We start from the raw sequence: 13944 nt of genomic DNA on the forward strand, positions 1-13944 counted from the left end.
ATTACTGAACCGATCAATACAGTGTCGGCTGATTATCAACTTGAAATATAATATATCGCACTACGAAGTAAGGGCACAACTTAGTATCAAATATAAGTAGTGAACATAAAATTAAAGAGGGGCCCCGTCATAATTCATTGCCATTTTAACACTACTGTACAATACAAAACAAAATTAATATTTTTTCGTAAAAGAAACAACGTTCATGCAAACAGTTTTTTGTCAGTATTTTTTTGTAATTAGTTCATCATTTTTGATCAAAATAAAAGGGATTACAGATGTAACTTTGGGATAAGAACTTCCTCCAAACTCTAAATTCGCTGAATAAAATAGACGTTTCTAACACAGAAGATTGATAAAAAGTAGAGATACGCCGAGTAACGAGTACCGAGTTTTACTCGGCTCAATTTCTTTTCAACCGATTATGTACTCGGCCGAGTAACTGGGTTCAATGAAAAGGCACGTAAACAAGTGCAAACAAGTTTGCGCCGGTCAAGACGTCGGCTCGCGTTAAAAGAGGAGTAGGCTGTAACCAGAACGTGCAGAGAACCTTGAGCTCCTGCATCATAAGTATCATAACTTACCTTTGTTAAATTTTTCAATATTAATTATTTTTATTACTGTTCTCATAATTTTGTCTCATTGCTCCTAAATCATTAACATAATTTTGATTTTATTAATTCAGAATTTGAAAGGTTTCCTAAATTACTAATAAATGTTTTTTGAACAATTGTTTTCATTAAATCTACCTAAATATATTGCTTTTCTTAAACAAAGTATACTCGTTACTCGTTATCAAATAACCGAATTATTCGGCCGAGTACGCAGAGTACCGAGTATCAAACCAGTACTCGGCCCGTCTCTAAAAAAGATATTTAATACAATAGTTAGATAAATGACAATAGGTTCCTACTTACGTAAATAGACATCTATCAATAAACATCAACATAATTTATGAAATTATTAAACACGATGCCTATTTATTTTCAAAAGTATGACGCAAATTCGTGCGTGCCTACTTTACAAAACACTATACAAAATACAGAATTAATACGTAGACAGAGAATAGTGATGTCAGAAAATGACAGAGATAGCCATCTTTTTCATAAAAAAAATAGTGCAAAGGAATATAAAACATACCTATTAGTAAAAAGAAAAATATGATAAAAAGTTATTGTCTTGCTAATTCATACTGATTTTAGAAATATGATTGATAGCCAACCACCTTCGTCTGTTTTCTTCTGATTCCGCAATATTTTTGATATTATCAAATAAATTTAAAATAATAAAATAACGTAGTTGGTTCAAAGTTCGCATTTCAAATAACTGTTTTGATAATCTATATACATAAGTCTCTGTGGCCTGTGCGTGTTCAATCGTAGATCATACATGCCTACTTACATAATCTAAACGGTAAATTGTTATGAGTGCCAATTACACTGTACAGTTAAGATAAATCGCTCTGGAAACATTAAGAAGTACAATCAGTAAGTAATGACTTGAGTTTAGTGTCAGCTGGTTTAATAGTTTGCATCAACAACTGTATCTATAGTTATGTCCCAGCTTCTAATGTTGTCAAGTTTTTGGTGTATTACCTTACCAATTCACAATAATCCAATTTGCGATTAACCAGCGGACACCTGCAGCCACTTTACTCGGTAAATTTATTAGATTAAAATGTAAGCCTAAATGGATTTGGTTACGCCGGCTGGTTTTAGAGTCACGCCGACTAGCTGCGCGCTGGCCGTCAGCGTCGATGTCGAAATGTATGCGGCGTCTGCGCTGAGCGGTCAGCGAGAATATACGAACCCCGAGTTTAATTTTGTCGTTTCTTCTCAGCCAGTTAGGATATTATGTCGATTACAGTGTTCTTAAAAAATAAGACTAAGTGATGATACATCCTACTTAAAGAATAAGTGATTTCATGTCATTGCATACAATAGCTATAACCAATTTAGGTACCTATTGACCCATCAGCGCCGCCCAGCCTGTTGAACCAGCCTTACCTTTATGTTATAAAAGCTTATGATTGCTCTGACATTAGAATGTTCATCCATAGAAAATGCGCATTGTAACTGCATAAAGATTGTACGTCTTTTAAATAAAAACGAGAATAATGCTAAATTACACCTCGTAATTGAAGCTATTTAGCCTCATTTTTAGTAAATAAAATTTATTGGCTTAATAATTACGGTAAATTACCGGTTTGCAGAGGTCATTTTAGTATATTTCATTGTTTTAGAGGTACTCATGTAGGTGTACCTTTTTCATTAGTCATAAAGCCTTGACCGCCTCTGATGAGTTATTATCGTATTTTGTTCATAAAACATAATATTCATGTCAATATTATTGTAATATGAAGCATTATGCAACATTTGGGAGCGGTAAGGTGGTGTGGTGTGTATTTGGGGTGGGTTTACGGTAGTAAAGTGGAATAAAACACAGTAGTTATTATAAATATAATAATATTTGCTGTCAAGTCATCTGTTTACAAATGAACAATTGGTTCGTCAACATTGTAACACTATCACCTTGACGGTTCTATTTACACAATACATGGTGTACTTGTTAAGAGATCTGTGAGACGCGGGTCGCGCGGCGGGCACTAAAACGTGTCCGCAGTGCGGGCTGCTGCTGCGGCTGCTACACGTGGTGGTCGCGCAGCCAGGCGCGGAAGCGGTCGCGGCGGCGCGCGTGCAGCGCGGCGTGCGAGGCGCGCGCGGCCGCCAGCGCGCCGCGGCGGCACAGCTGCAGCGCGCGGCGCGGGGCGGCGGGCTCGGCCGGCAGCAGGCGCGGCGGCTTGCGGCGGTGCGCGGGCGCGGCCGGCGCGGCGGCGCGCAGCGAGTGCGCGTTGTGCGAGTAGCCGCCCGCCCGCGCGCGCGCGTTGCGCACCAGGAACACGGGCTTGGCGGGCGCGGGCGCGGCGCGGCGCGCGCGGTAGGCGGGCGGCGAGGCGCGCCCGCTGCCCGCCGCGTCCAGCAGCTCGAAGCTGACGCGGCAGTCGTCGCCGCCGTACAGCTTGACGAGGAACACGGAGTGGTCGTGGCGCAGCAGGCGGGCGGCGCGGCGCACGTAGGCGAGCGGGCCGCGCATGCCGCCGCGCGCCGCCAGCTCGGCCGCGCGCATGGACCAGGGCTCGGCCACGCAGTGCTGCAGCTGGCGCACGGCGATGCTGACCAGCTTGTCCAGCGTGTAGGCGGGGTAGGCCTTGATGCCCAGCATCTCGCGCGCCGCGTCCTCGTAGGCGGGCGCGTCCATGTTGCCGTCCAGCACGGCGCGCACCAGGTCCAGCAGCACGTCGTAGTACTGCGCGGGCGTGTCGGCGGGCGCGGCGGCGGGCTGCAGGCGCAGCGCGCTGGCCACGGGCGCGGCGCGGGAGGCGGCCTGCGCGGCGGCGGCGCGGCGCGCGGCCCCCAGGCGCTGGCACAGCGCGCCGTGCACGCGCAGGAACAGGTACCACGACGTCGTGCACACGAAGCGGGCCTCCTGCAGGGGGGAGGGACACGTTACTAAAGCTTTCTCTACACTCTACAGCACTCGTCACAATGGGCTTGTGATACGAGACTCAGATATCAAATATATCAACCACAGCAATTCTGAAACCTCAACCTATTACAAGAATTTTATCATCATTTACTCGTATCACGCACAAAAACATGAATTTAGTTTTATCACACGTAAATTATCAAGACTCACATTAGGCGGATGGTCTCTGTAGTCGTCCTCGATGTCCTGCGGCTCCGCTTTAATCTCAGTCTTCATGGACATCTCCTCGTTACTACTCGTGCGCTTCACACTGTTCGCCGATGCATTCGAACCATCTAACAAATACACAAAAAAGGTTCAGTAACATTTCTTGAATTCAGATTATGTCTGTAACATAGTCGTAGAAAATAAAATGCTATAAATTAAAACTAGTTCTTCTTTTAGTTAAAGGTAACAAGACAAGGGTCAGGTATTCATGCATTAGCGGGCATAAAAGATTAAAATATCAACTATGTACTACCACTCAACTTGTAAAAATCTTTTAATATTATATACTTTTCAGCAAGCTTAAGACAAATTACGTAATTCTTGGTGCAAGCAAGCCATAACACATTTTGTCACTGGATTTAACATATACGCGACTCTAGGGTATGATTATAGTTTAGGTGTAATTTATAGAGACTTCAGTGGAAGGCAGCATGCGGGATCACCACAGACATTCTGTCTAATTGCACATCGCATGTTTTTACATCATTGTCTCACATTATAATACAAAACATACAATATTCTATTTTAATGTTACGTTTCTTACCTTTGCTATCTGTGTTGTTATTGTTCTTGGGTTTGTTTTCCTTATTTTTATTGTTTTTACCGCTTTTGTCCGACGCGTTGTCTGATTCCGACGACTGTTGACAAATTTATACTTACATTAGTATTACGAAAATAAAGACCAACAAAGATATCTAGGTGAACGTAAAGTAGCCAGACTGAACACCAAATTTAGAGTCATTAAGTAAATTGTTTGGTGATTATTTATAGAGACTTCAGTAGGAAGGCAGCATGCGGTATCACCACTGACATTCTGTCAAAAGCACATCGCACGGTTTGTCATCATTGTCTCAATGAATAGATATGAATATCCACAAAAAAACTACCATTTACATTGATATAATGAAAATAAATATATAATTTAGATCAGATACTCGGTTGTTCCATATAAAATATAACATTCGTCCGAATCCATTCAGGTTTATCATTTTAGGAAGACCATAATTAATTACTTGTATGTCGAGAGTCAAACTAACGCCATACATTACTTGTTGGCGAGCTCCCCTACTACGTAACAGTATATAAAGATGCTTACCTCTTGTTTCTCTTGTTTCACAGCATTGCTGTTCTTGTCATCTTGTCCCTCGCCGCTCGGACTGCCCGGACTCGCGGCGTCATCCTTATCTTCTGGACGAACAAGCAAGTGGTTAGTTTAATTATTTATTCATTGTATTTTAAAGATGATGATTTTTCAGGAAAGTTTCAGTTAGTTAATAGAGACTTCAGTAGGAAGGCAGCATGCGGTATCACCACTGACACTCTGTCAAAAGCACATCGCACGGTTTGTCATCATTGTCTCATATGTTTGTTGCCTTCGGAATAATTATTTATTTTATTGCTTTATTTATTTATTTATTTAATAATTTATGTACACACAAAAAAAATAAAGAAAAACACAAAATTACAAAATAGGATGTACAAGGGTGCTGCTTATTTCTAAAGAAATCTCTACCAGCAGACCCGCGTATTGTATTAGATTACTTTATCGTATTGTATTAGATTTTAATTACGAGCCACAAGTACGTCTTGAATAAATTTTTACCACAATGTACCACAATGTATACACACCAAAAACTTTAGTTTTATATTTTTACAGATGCAAGGTTGACTTTTTTGCTGGACTATTCCACTATACTCATCGAAGCCAGTTAGAATATGTGGAGTTCAGCTCAATAAATACTAGGTAATAGGATAAATACAGCTCAAAAAATAATTGGCATGTAAAAGTGACATAATTCATCCTAGTTTCTTTTAAGGTTGACAAATGACTACTTTAGAACCATTATTAACAAGTAATAATTTCGAGAACATGAATATAAAATGGTTACTTATTAAATGGATTTTCTTTATGAAAAGTTCGAGCTAACCTAATAATTTTTAATAAGTTAGAATTATATATTTAATTATTTACATACTTGACATATTACTACTTGAGAACCATTATTACTAAGTAGGTATAGTTATAACATCTTTGACACATACCTTCATCCCTCTCATCATCAGATAACGGCTGCCTGGGATGTGCGAACAGGTCTGGCAGGAAGTGCCGCAGCAGTTGCTTGATGCGACGCTTCTCCGCCTTCTGTATCGCGGTCTGCCGCCGCGCGTGGTGGATTAGCAGCTCCGCTGTGTCGCGTAGGATCTTTATTGCTGCGTGGAAGAACAAATATTGATTTAATTATCTAAGTTTAAGGTCTTGAGAAACTAAAGTATCTTAGGATAATATCAACTTCCTAATAAATACTTTAAATGTTTTGGTGTTTGCTACTCTTTTATGTGTCTCATATTATATGCTATTAAACTAGAACATAATCTAGGGTAGGTTATTGCGGAGCGAAGCTATAATTGCTGTTTTCGTTGCTTTTAAGTTTACAGTATTGTTTGCTTAAATTGTTCAATAAATTAAAAAACACATTCAAGTAGTCGGATACCAACACTTACTATTAAAACGAATACTCATACTTTGTAACAATGTAAGCAATTACGGAAAAGCCAAAAGAAGTCGATGAAAACTTAGAATTAGATTTTAATAGGTGTAATTATTTAGAAACAGCAGTACAATCGATCAGGAAATGTGTCGGTATGTAATTACAGAGTTATTTACGGAAGGAACATAGTTATTATAAATTATTCATTATCTTGTTGTTAGTTGTTAAGTTTCGTAAACAGACGATCGCTTTTTCGATCCCTTATTTACTACAAGCATTTAATGGATATGATTTTTTAAGTTATAGAGACTTCAGTAGGAAGGCAGCATGCGGTATCACCACTGACACTCTGTCAAAAGCACATCGCACGGTTTGTCATCATTGTCTCATAACTTTTGTAATGTTCAAATTAAATAAATTTTGATGTGATTAAAGACTAAAAAGTATTATTCTAAACCTATGGAACAAGGCGACACTTAGAGATACAATTCGAGTAGCCTTTGTTTTGCTTAATTCTGTGGAATGTGTGTACTTTTTCTAATGGAATTGTGAATAATCTTATTTATTTACCCTATACTGCTAGTCAGAGGTCTATAATAGTAATGGAATTGGCCACATTAAATTACGTCGATTTTAATTATTTACTTTTCATATTGTACAGAACAGTCAACAGTTTAACCTAGTGCTATCATTTTATTCTTTCAATAATCACATCTATTACACGGAGCTTTTTTAAAGATTTTTGCTAACAAATTCCGACGCAGAAACAAAAAGATAAATTTTTTGATCATATTAGTATATTATAATTAGTTTCTTACCTTCCTGTCGGCTCTGCATCTCATAGTTGATGACGACGTGCGGCCCCTGCCGTCGCGCTGCGAACGCGGCTTCCACCTCGTTGAACAGCGACTTCGACCGCATCGCCTTCAAGTCATTTTGCTTAAAGTTGATTCCTTGGTGGTCTAAAGACTTCAAATAGTATTTCTCATTTTGTTCTCGCCATTGTTTGTTGAAACCCTGTTGAAATAAGTTGAATTAGTGATTTTTGTTGATGTTTGGAATATTTTAATTATTTAAATAGTTTTTATGGTAATAGAGACTTCAGTAGGAAGGCAGCATGCGGTATCACCACTGACATTCTGTCGAAAGCACATCGCACGGTTTGTCATCATTGTCTCAATAGCAAACTAGATTTAGGAAAAAAATCTAGAGTATGAATAACATACAAATACAATCTAGTTACACAATGCGTATGGTATCGTTTAGAAGATGCCATTATACATCCGAAGTATTGCTTTGTAATATGTTAATAAAATAATTATTCTTTAATCTGAATTAAAATCACAAGAATTACATTTATTCTTATAACTGTACATTTTTGCGCAATATCTAACCCACCTAAGCACTGATTTTCAAAGGACTATTTCTCCCACTAATGTTGTTTTTTTCCTTCGATTATTAGCTTCTATACCACTACATCCCTACTAATATTATAAATGCCAAAGTAACTCTGTCGGTCTGTCTGTTACGCTTTCACGTCAAAACCACTGAACTGATTTTAATGAAATTTGGTACAGAGATAGAGTTGACCTTGAGAAGGAACATAGGGTAGTTTTTATCCCGGACTTTGAAGAGTTCTCTTGAAAACGCGATTAAACCGACCTCGACGCGGGCGTAAAGCTAGTACACAATAAAGAGTGAATGTTACCTTCTGCGCCTCCCGCCACTCGTCCTCCTTGGCCTTAAGCCGCCGCAACACGACGGGAACAGCGACGACGGGGTTCTTCTTGAGCCCGGCGATGATGTCCACCGCCTGTAAACAGACGACTGTAATCACATCGGCCGGTAACTTGCAGGGTAGCGGTGTACATACATGGTGATGATTTAACTGACTTTTGAGCTTGTTTTGAACCCCCGAATATAGAATAAAACCTTATTTAAACTTTTCAAATTTGTATAGCTCCCAAATTGAATACTGATATAATATTGTTTATTTGTAACAGATCAATATGATGAGAGCAGATACACTGGAATAAGAATTTATTTTCTTGGTGCAATAGTATTTTCGGGGGTATAATTAAATTGTAGATAATAGAGACTTCAGTAGGAAGGCAGCATGCGGTATCACCACTGACACTCTGTCGAAAGCACATCGCACGGTTTGTCATCATTGTCTCAATTACAATTTACTTTAGACAAATTATAACCATTATTATCACTTAATGAAGATGTTGAACTATCTCAAGTTGTATTTTAACTTATTAGACTTTCATCGATTCATCAAAGTTAAATTAACACCATGTACAAACTAATAGGCTTTATATACTGAACTACTAAGCTTATGTTTGCATTTATTGCTATATGTAAGTGTGCTCTTGCTTATAAAGTTGATAGTTTAAATCAGGTATCATTCTATGTGAACACTCAACTTTTAAATCAACACGAAATACTGTTTCCAAGTTTACGTGTAATTTATATTTAAATATTTTCTTATCCATTCTTTATCACAATGTCATAGATTTAGCTTAAATATAGTTTAACTGAATTTAAGTGCAAACTTCTGTATTTAGTTATTTGTTTTAGCATGAGCATACATACATAGCATATTTTACTGTGCATATAACTAACCATAACCACTTAAAACTAACTAAAACTAAATATAAAGGAGCATAGACAAAGGCATGCAATGCTGTGTATAAAATAATATAATTGCGGAATAAAATAGCAGACTGTCTTTATAGTAGTGATATAATAAATAGCAAAAAAAAACAACTAGCCCTCAACTGCTAATTAAAAAACGATCATACCACAAAACTGTATAAGCCCAGAACCTAATCTAAATCTGATTATAGACTTTTCTCTATGGTTAATCCTCAGAAAAGTATCCTAAATTAATCTATTAATCTTCTCTAGACTGATCTATTCCGTTTTATCAAACAAAAAAAAATACCAAAACCCCAAATTCAAAGCTTTAAAAATGAACTGAATATTTTCCTTCAGAATATTTTCCTAGACATAAAAAACTACAAATACTTTTTCACCCAACTATCTCCCAAACCTAACCTTTCTACATCCTCCCTAACCTCCCTATGACACATTTGATACTTGCCAAGTTTCTTATCCTCCAAAACTTCCTAAGCATACAAAGCTACAACAACCTCTTTCGATTTCCACCCCAGAATCACCTACCCCCTACATCCACCCTAATCTCCTACGATATAAACACATTTGATTACTATCTTATTGAATCATCGTAGAAGCTTGTTCTACAGCCTGCTACTAGCACAGCATGCCTACAGGTCCGACTCGATCGTACCACCTTATCACCGTATATCCTGCGCAGCGCCCGCTGGTGGATGGTGGGCGAGTGTCCGCCGAGGCAGTCGTCCAGTCGGTACTTGGCCGCGTCTTCTGCAGTCATGCGTGATAACTTCTTCTGGACGCCTTCGAGGACACGGATTGTTGACGCGTTCGTTTCTATCACGACGTCCAGCTGGAAATAAATGGAGGATTGTTATTTACTTCTTTTATTTATATATTGTCAATTGTCTATAATATCGTATAGAATTTAGTTGTAACAGTGACAGTATCAGACGCTCTCGCATCCTGTTAATATTGTTTTGAAATTACAACTAAGCCGAGCTTTACATACAACAAATTAATTGGTTGTAATTGTTTGTTTCAACTCCATTAGCTTTGAAGCCATTTCACAAGCTATATTAAGATTGTTAGAATTAGCTGAATATTTTTTTCATGAACCTTGGACAACTAATTTCACCTGAGTTACCCAGAGTAAATACCATATTCTTGTACAAATTTTAATATGATACATACCTCAAACCTCTCATCCTCGCACCGATAGATGTACTCCTCGTATTGCGTTTTCCGTGACGTCACGAACGTCGAGTCCTCGCTCCAAGTAGGGAATGACACCCATGTGTCGTTGAGTACCTGGTATAGAATATAAGATTAGTAAGATAATATGAGTTGTACAGATAGTCGCAGTTTGTTTAAACCCTATGGTAATTAGAGGTTATAATTGAGAATAAATTACAAGGAACTGTTAATGACTTGTCATTGCAATGTTATTGGTACATATTATAGCTGTTGAAAGTTAGAATAAATTGTTTATTTAAATTCTGGTTATGTAATGCATACATCAACCACTTGAAATAATTTTCGTTTATACTGCAACTTTAGTAACTTGTGTAACTGTATCTCCAAATAACCCTAGTTATGTTCTTTTCTATAAGGATGGATATATAATGAGGTGTTGGTATTGACCTCCTTGCAGAGCGGCGTCCGGCCGGAGCAGCGTCGGGCGGCGGCCTCGCGCGGCAGGGCGCAGTACGACGTGCCCAGCCGCTTGCACGTCGTCAGGTCTGCGGGACAGTACACCAATCAGAACATCTGCCACTAAGTGGTTATATCATTCAATATATGTATAGAAAAATTGCTTATTGCGAAAGCCCTTGCTATATAAGAAATAAGAACCTATAGATGGTCAAACGCAAAATTGTGTTTTCGACGAACAGAGGTCTACAGACAACTATGGAATTTGCTTTTTGCAGTGTCCTATGGGGTCTATAATTGTAGCTAGCTTTAAGATATGTAAAAGTTACATTATGGAATGCAAATAAAGATATTATATAAACATAAATGTTGCTTATTATTATAGATGGTCTTCAAATCTGTTCTGTCCTAGTTAATGTGCTTTCTATGAATGTGTATTTCCTTACCTATATCCATAGCGGCATCTCCCTGCGGTCGCTCGTGTCGTAGCTGTGCTCCCAGCGCGCCTACGGGCTCGTAGCGCAGCCGCTCGGGGCCTACGCCGCCCGTCGGTACCGGCACACAGCTTGTAGCACCCAGACCGCAGCTGTTGTAACCTAGGAGACGAAAAAAAAGGCTTTAGTTTAACTAAAACAGAGAATATTCATATTGCAAATTCACTGTAACTCTTAAGTCACGTTGGTATAATAATATTAAAGTGTTGAAGAAGCGATTTTTGACGTTTAATTATTTGTTTGTTTCTCGTTTTAGCTTCTTTTAATACGTAGCCATGTGTTCGATACTTGCGCTAAAAGTTTCATGATGGATCAATTGTAAAAACTGTGTATCAAAAAGCAATCAGTAAATGAGTGTTGTTGTAGGTTACGCAGGCAGTACATACCGGAGTGCAGCGTGTTGGCGGGCGCGGGCGGCTCGGGCGGGCCGAGGAAGTCCGCCAGCCACTTGTGCAGCTCGGGGTGGCGCACCAGGAACGGCTCCGTCACGCACAGCAGCTCCGACGACGAGATGATCTCGTTCGTGAACAGCAGCAGGCATCTGCGGGTACACGGTTACATTACTATCATATAATCTTAGGATTCAGGTTAGATTACTACTGGTAAAAAGACAGAGCTGCCAAAATTCTTGAGCAATTTACTTACGCATTACTAACTTATGGACTTTCTTGGCCGCTCTCCTCCATAAGAATGACACTTTGGAACCATGCACCTAGTCATTATTGTAACTTAAAAGAGCCTGGAAAACAGCCTAACTAGACGGAAATCTGTTCTTTTCCCTAAATAGCAAGTTCTGGCTGTGAATACTTACTTCAAGAAGTTATCATAGACATGCTGCGACCGTAGCGCCTTCCTAGCCCTGTCGAAGAAGTTGAACTCGTGCACGGTGGCCAGCTTGGAGGCCTCCGCGTACGACACGTCGCGCACCGTGGGGCCCGTGAGACCCGACAGGCGGGACTTCTTGGCGGGCGGGGCGCCCACAGCTGCTGGAGAGAGAGAGACGTATTAATGTGATAATCAGGTTAGCTAGTGTTATATTTGACCTATAAGTGACTCGCGAACTTATCGGTAAATAAATACTAAATATAATAAATAAATGCGGACAACATTACGTTTCTGAAACCAAAGTAAATTGCTAAAGCACTTATGTTATGGAATTCTGATACAACGAAGGTACTACAAACACCCGAAACCCGAGACAATGTAGAAATGTGAATTTTTACATTGACCCGACCAGGGATCGAACCCGGGACCTCAGAGCTAGCGAAACTATGAAACCGGTGCGTACGCTCTCGACCGCAGAGGTGGCCAGTGGCCTCTAACATCTATGACAGATGATTGAAACAGAAGCCGTGTTAGTTTATCTGATTTTGGCACTTGCGATGATGGCTAACAAGGCCTATACGGAACTACTTCCGGCACTCATAGAAATTTAATCTCATAGACTCAGGATAAGCAGTCGCGGATTACACAAATGATCCGACATGTTGATCGAACCCGCGCCACATTGTGCACTTTGGGTTTAGCGTGATGACCTTTACCACTCGTCTATTCATTTGACTCACCAATCTGGCTGGAGGAGGTGAAGCTGGGCGACCTCTTGAGATGGTGATGTTGCTGCGGCGGCGCCGTCACTGTGCTGGACGCCGAGCTGCTGTGCTTCGGCAACTGGTGGGTGTAACATCATACTTACTGTTAGCTAATGTTATGTGGGTAATAGTAACATAGTTTAGGATAGAGAGGTAATTGTGTGAACTGTTTTTCTGCTGACAAATATGAAGCAACAATAAAGACAATATGTGATTGACAACAGTTTGCGCCTCTTTCAAGTGGTTCAACTGTTCTGATAATTCTGTATATTGTTAACCAGTATTTAAATTAGTTTTATTTGAAAAGTATACTCATTATAATATACTTGTCATACAAATAGACACTGTTAACGAATTCATCATGTTTGCCAGCAGGAAAATAGTTTTAAAATTAATTATTGAGACTTCAGTGGAAGGCAGCATGCGGGATCACCACAGACATTCTGTCTAATTGCACATCGCATGTTTTTACATCATTGTCTCTGTTAATTAAACTATGATTTCTTTGACCATAATTTGGAATATGCATAGACAAACCAAGTACAATACAACCGTAAATACTTAGCTTGTTCTTACTTTACATTGAAATAAATAATATTTAACCAATTTGAAAATTCAGATATTTCAACTAACTTTCACATGTTTATGTGCATTTAAAGAGGGTTTAAGGAATGTATATAATCAGCTGCTACAGCAAGTAAGTGCCTTTTTGCGAGATGGTCACTTATTTGTCATACCATGGGGTAGCATGCAGTTTGGCTCATTTTAGGGGGTTTTAAGTGAAAAGCCTTGCAATAGGATAGGACATTCACTTTACATTCCATATATCTAGGTAAAACATTCATATAAACTACAAAAGGGGGTACTTAACATTGCCAAGACATTTAAATAACATTACAGACACACCTATCGCGAGTTTCGAAGATAAAAATGAATCACCTACTCCAAGTATGAATCTAAGACTTGGTCACATGCATATCCAAGTGTTGTTAAAAACAATCCGATAACAAACGTGTTTGATTTGTTTATCTGATAAGCACTGTATGCGCAGATTACAACTGTTTTGGTTTTACCAAAATTGATAATGTGGTTTTACTTGGAATATAGTAAATTTCCGTTTTACATTCAAATGTTATTTCGTAAAGTTTTATGATACTTCAGTGGAACAATTTTTAGTTGCAAAATGAAATGCATTATGTGTTAATTAAAACTGTTATTAGTATTTCCTATTTTAAAATGTAATATAATGGTCACTACCAATAAATTAATGGAGATGCTTTGTACTTTGAAAGAAATAAACGTCTAGTACTTGTAACTTAAATCACA

The 13944-nt window shown here is 39.0% G+C and overlaps 1 protein-coding gene across 1 annotated transcript; it reads right to left on the reverse strand.

Annotated features, from left to right (window-relative positions):
• Positions 1–2772: 2772 nt before the first annotated feature.
• Positions 2773–12712, reverse strand: LOC113506650 (paired amphipathic helix protein Sin3a-like; the record flags this gene model as incomplete). The annotated part of the gene is made up of 14 exons (XM_026889477.1): positions 2773–3486; positions 3697–3821; positions 4298–4391; positions 4850–4941; positions 5797–5964; positions 7061–7259; positions 7951–8055; positions 9559–9735; positions 10077–10193; positions 10527–10624; positions 10982–11131; positions 11416–11570; positions 11841–12015; positions 12595–12712. Coding segments are annotated over 14 exons (2487 nt in total), but the record flags the coding sequence as incomplete, so codon positions are not given.
• Positions 12713–13944: the final 1232 nt, after the last annotated feature.

The sequence above is a fragment of the Trichoplusia ni genome (assembly GCF_003590095.1).
Source record: "Trichoplusia ni isolate ovarian cell line Hi5 chromosome 21 unlocalized genomic scaffold, tn1 tig00002036_group20, whole genome shotgun sequence".
Classification (NCBI taxonomy): Eukaryota; Metazoa; Arthropoda; class Insecta; order Lepidoptera; family Noctuidae; genus Trichoplusia; species Trichoplusia ni.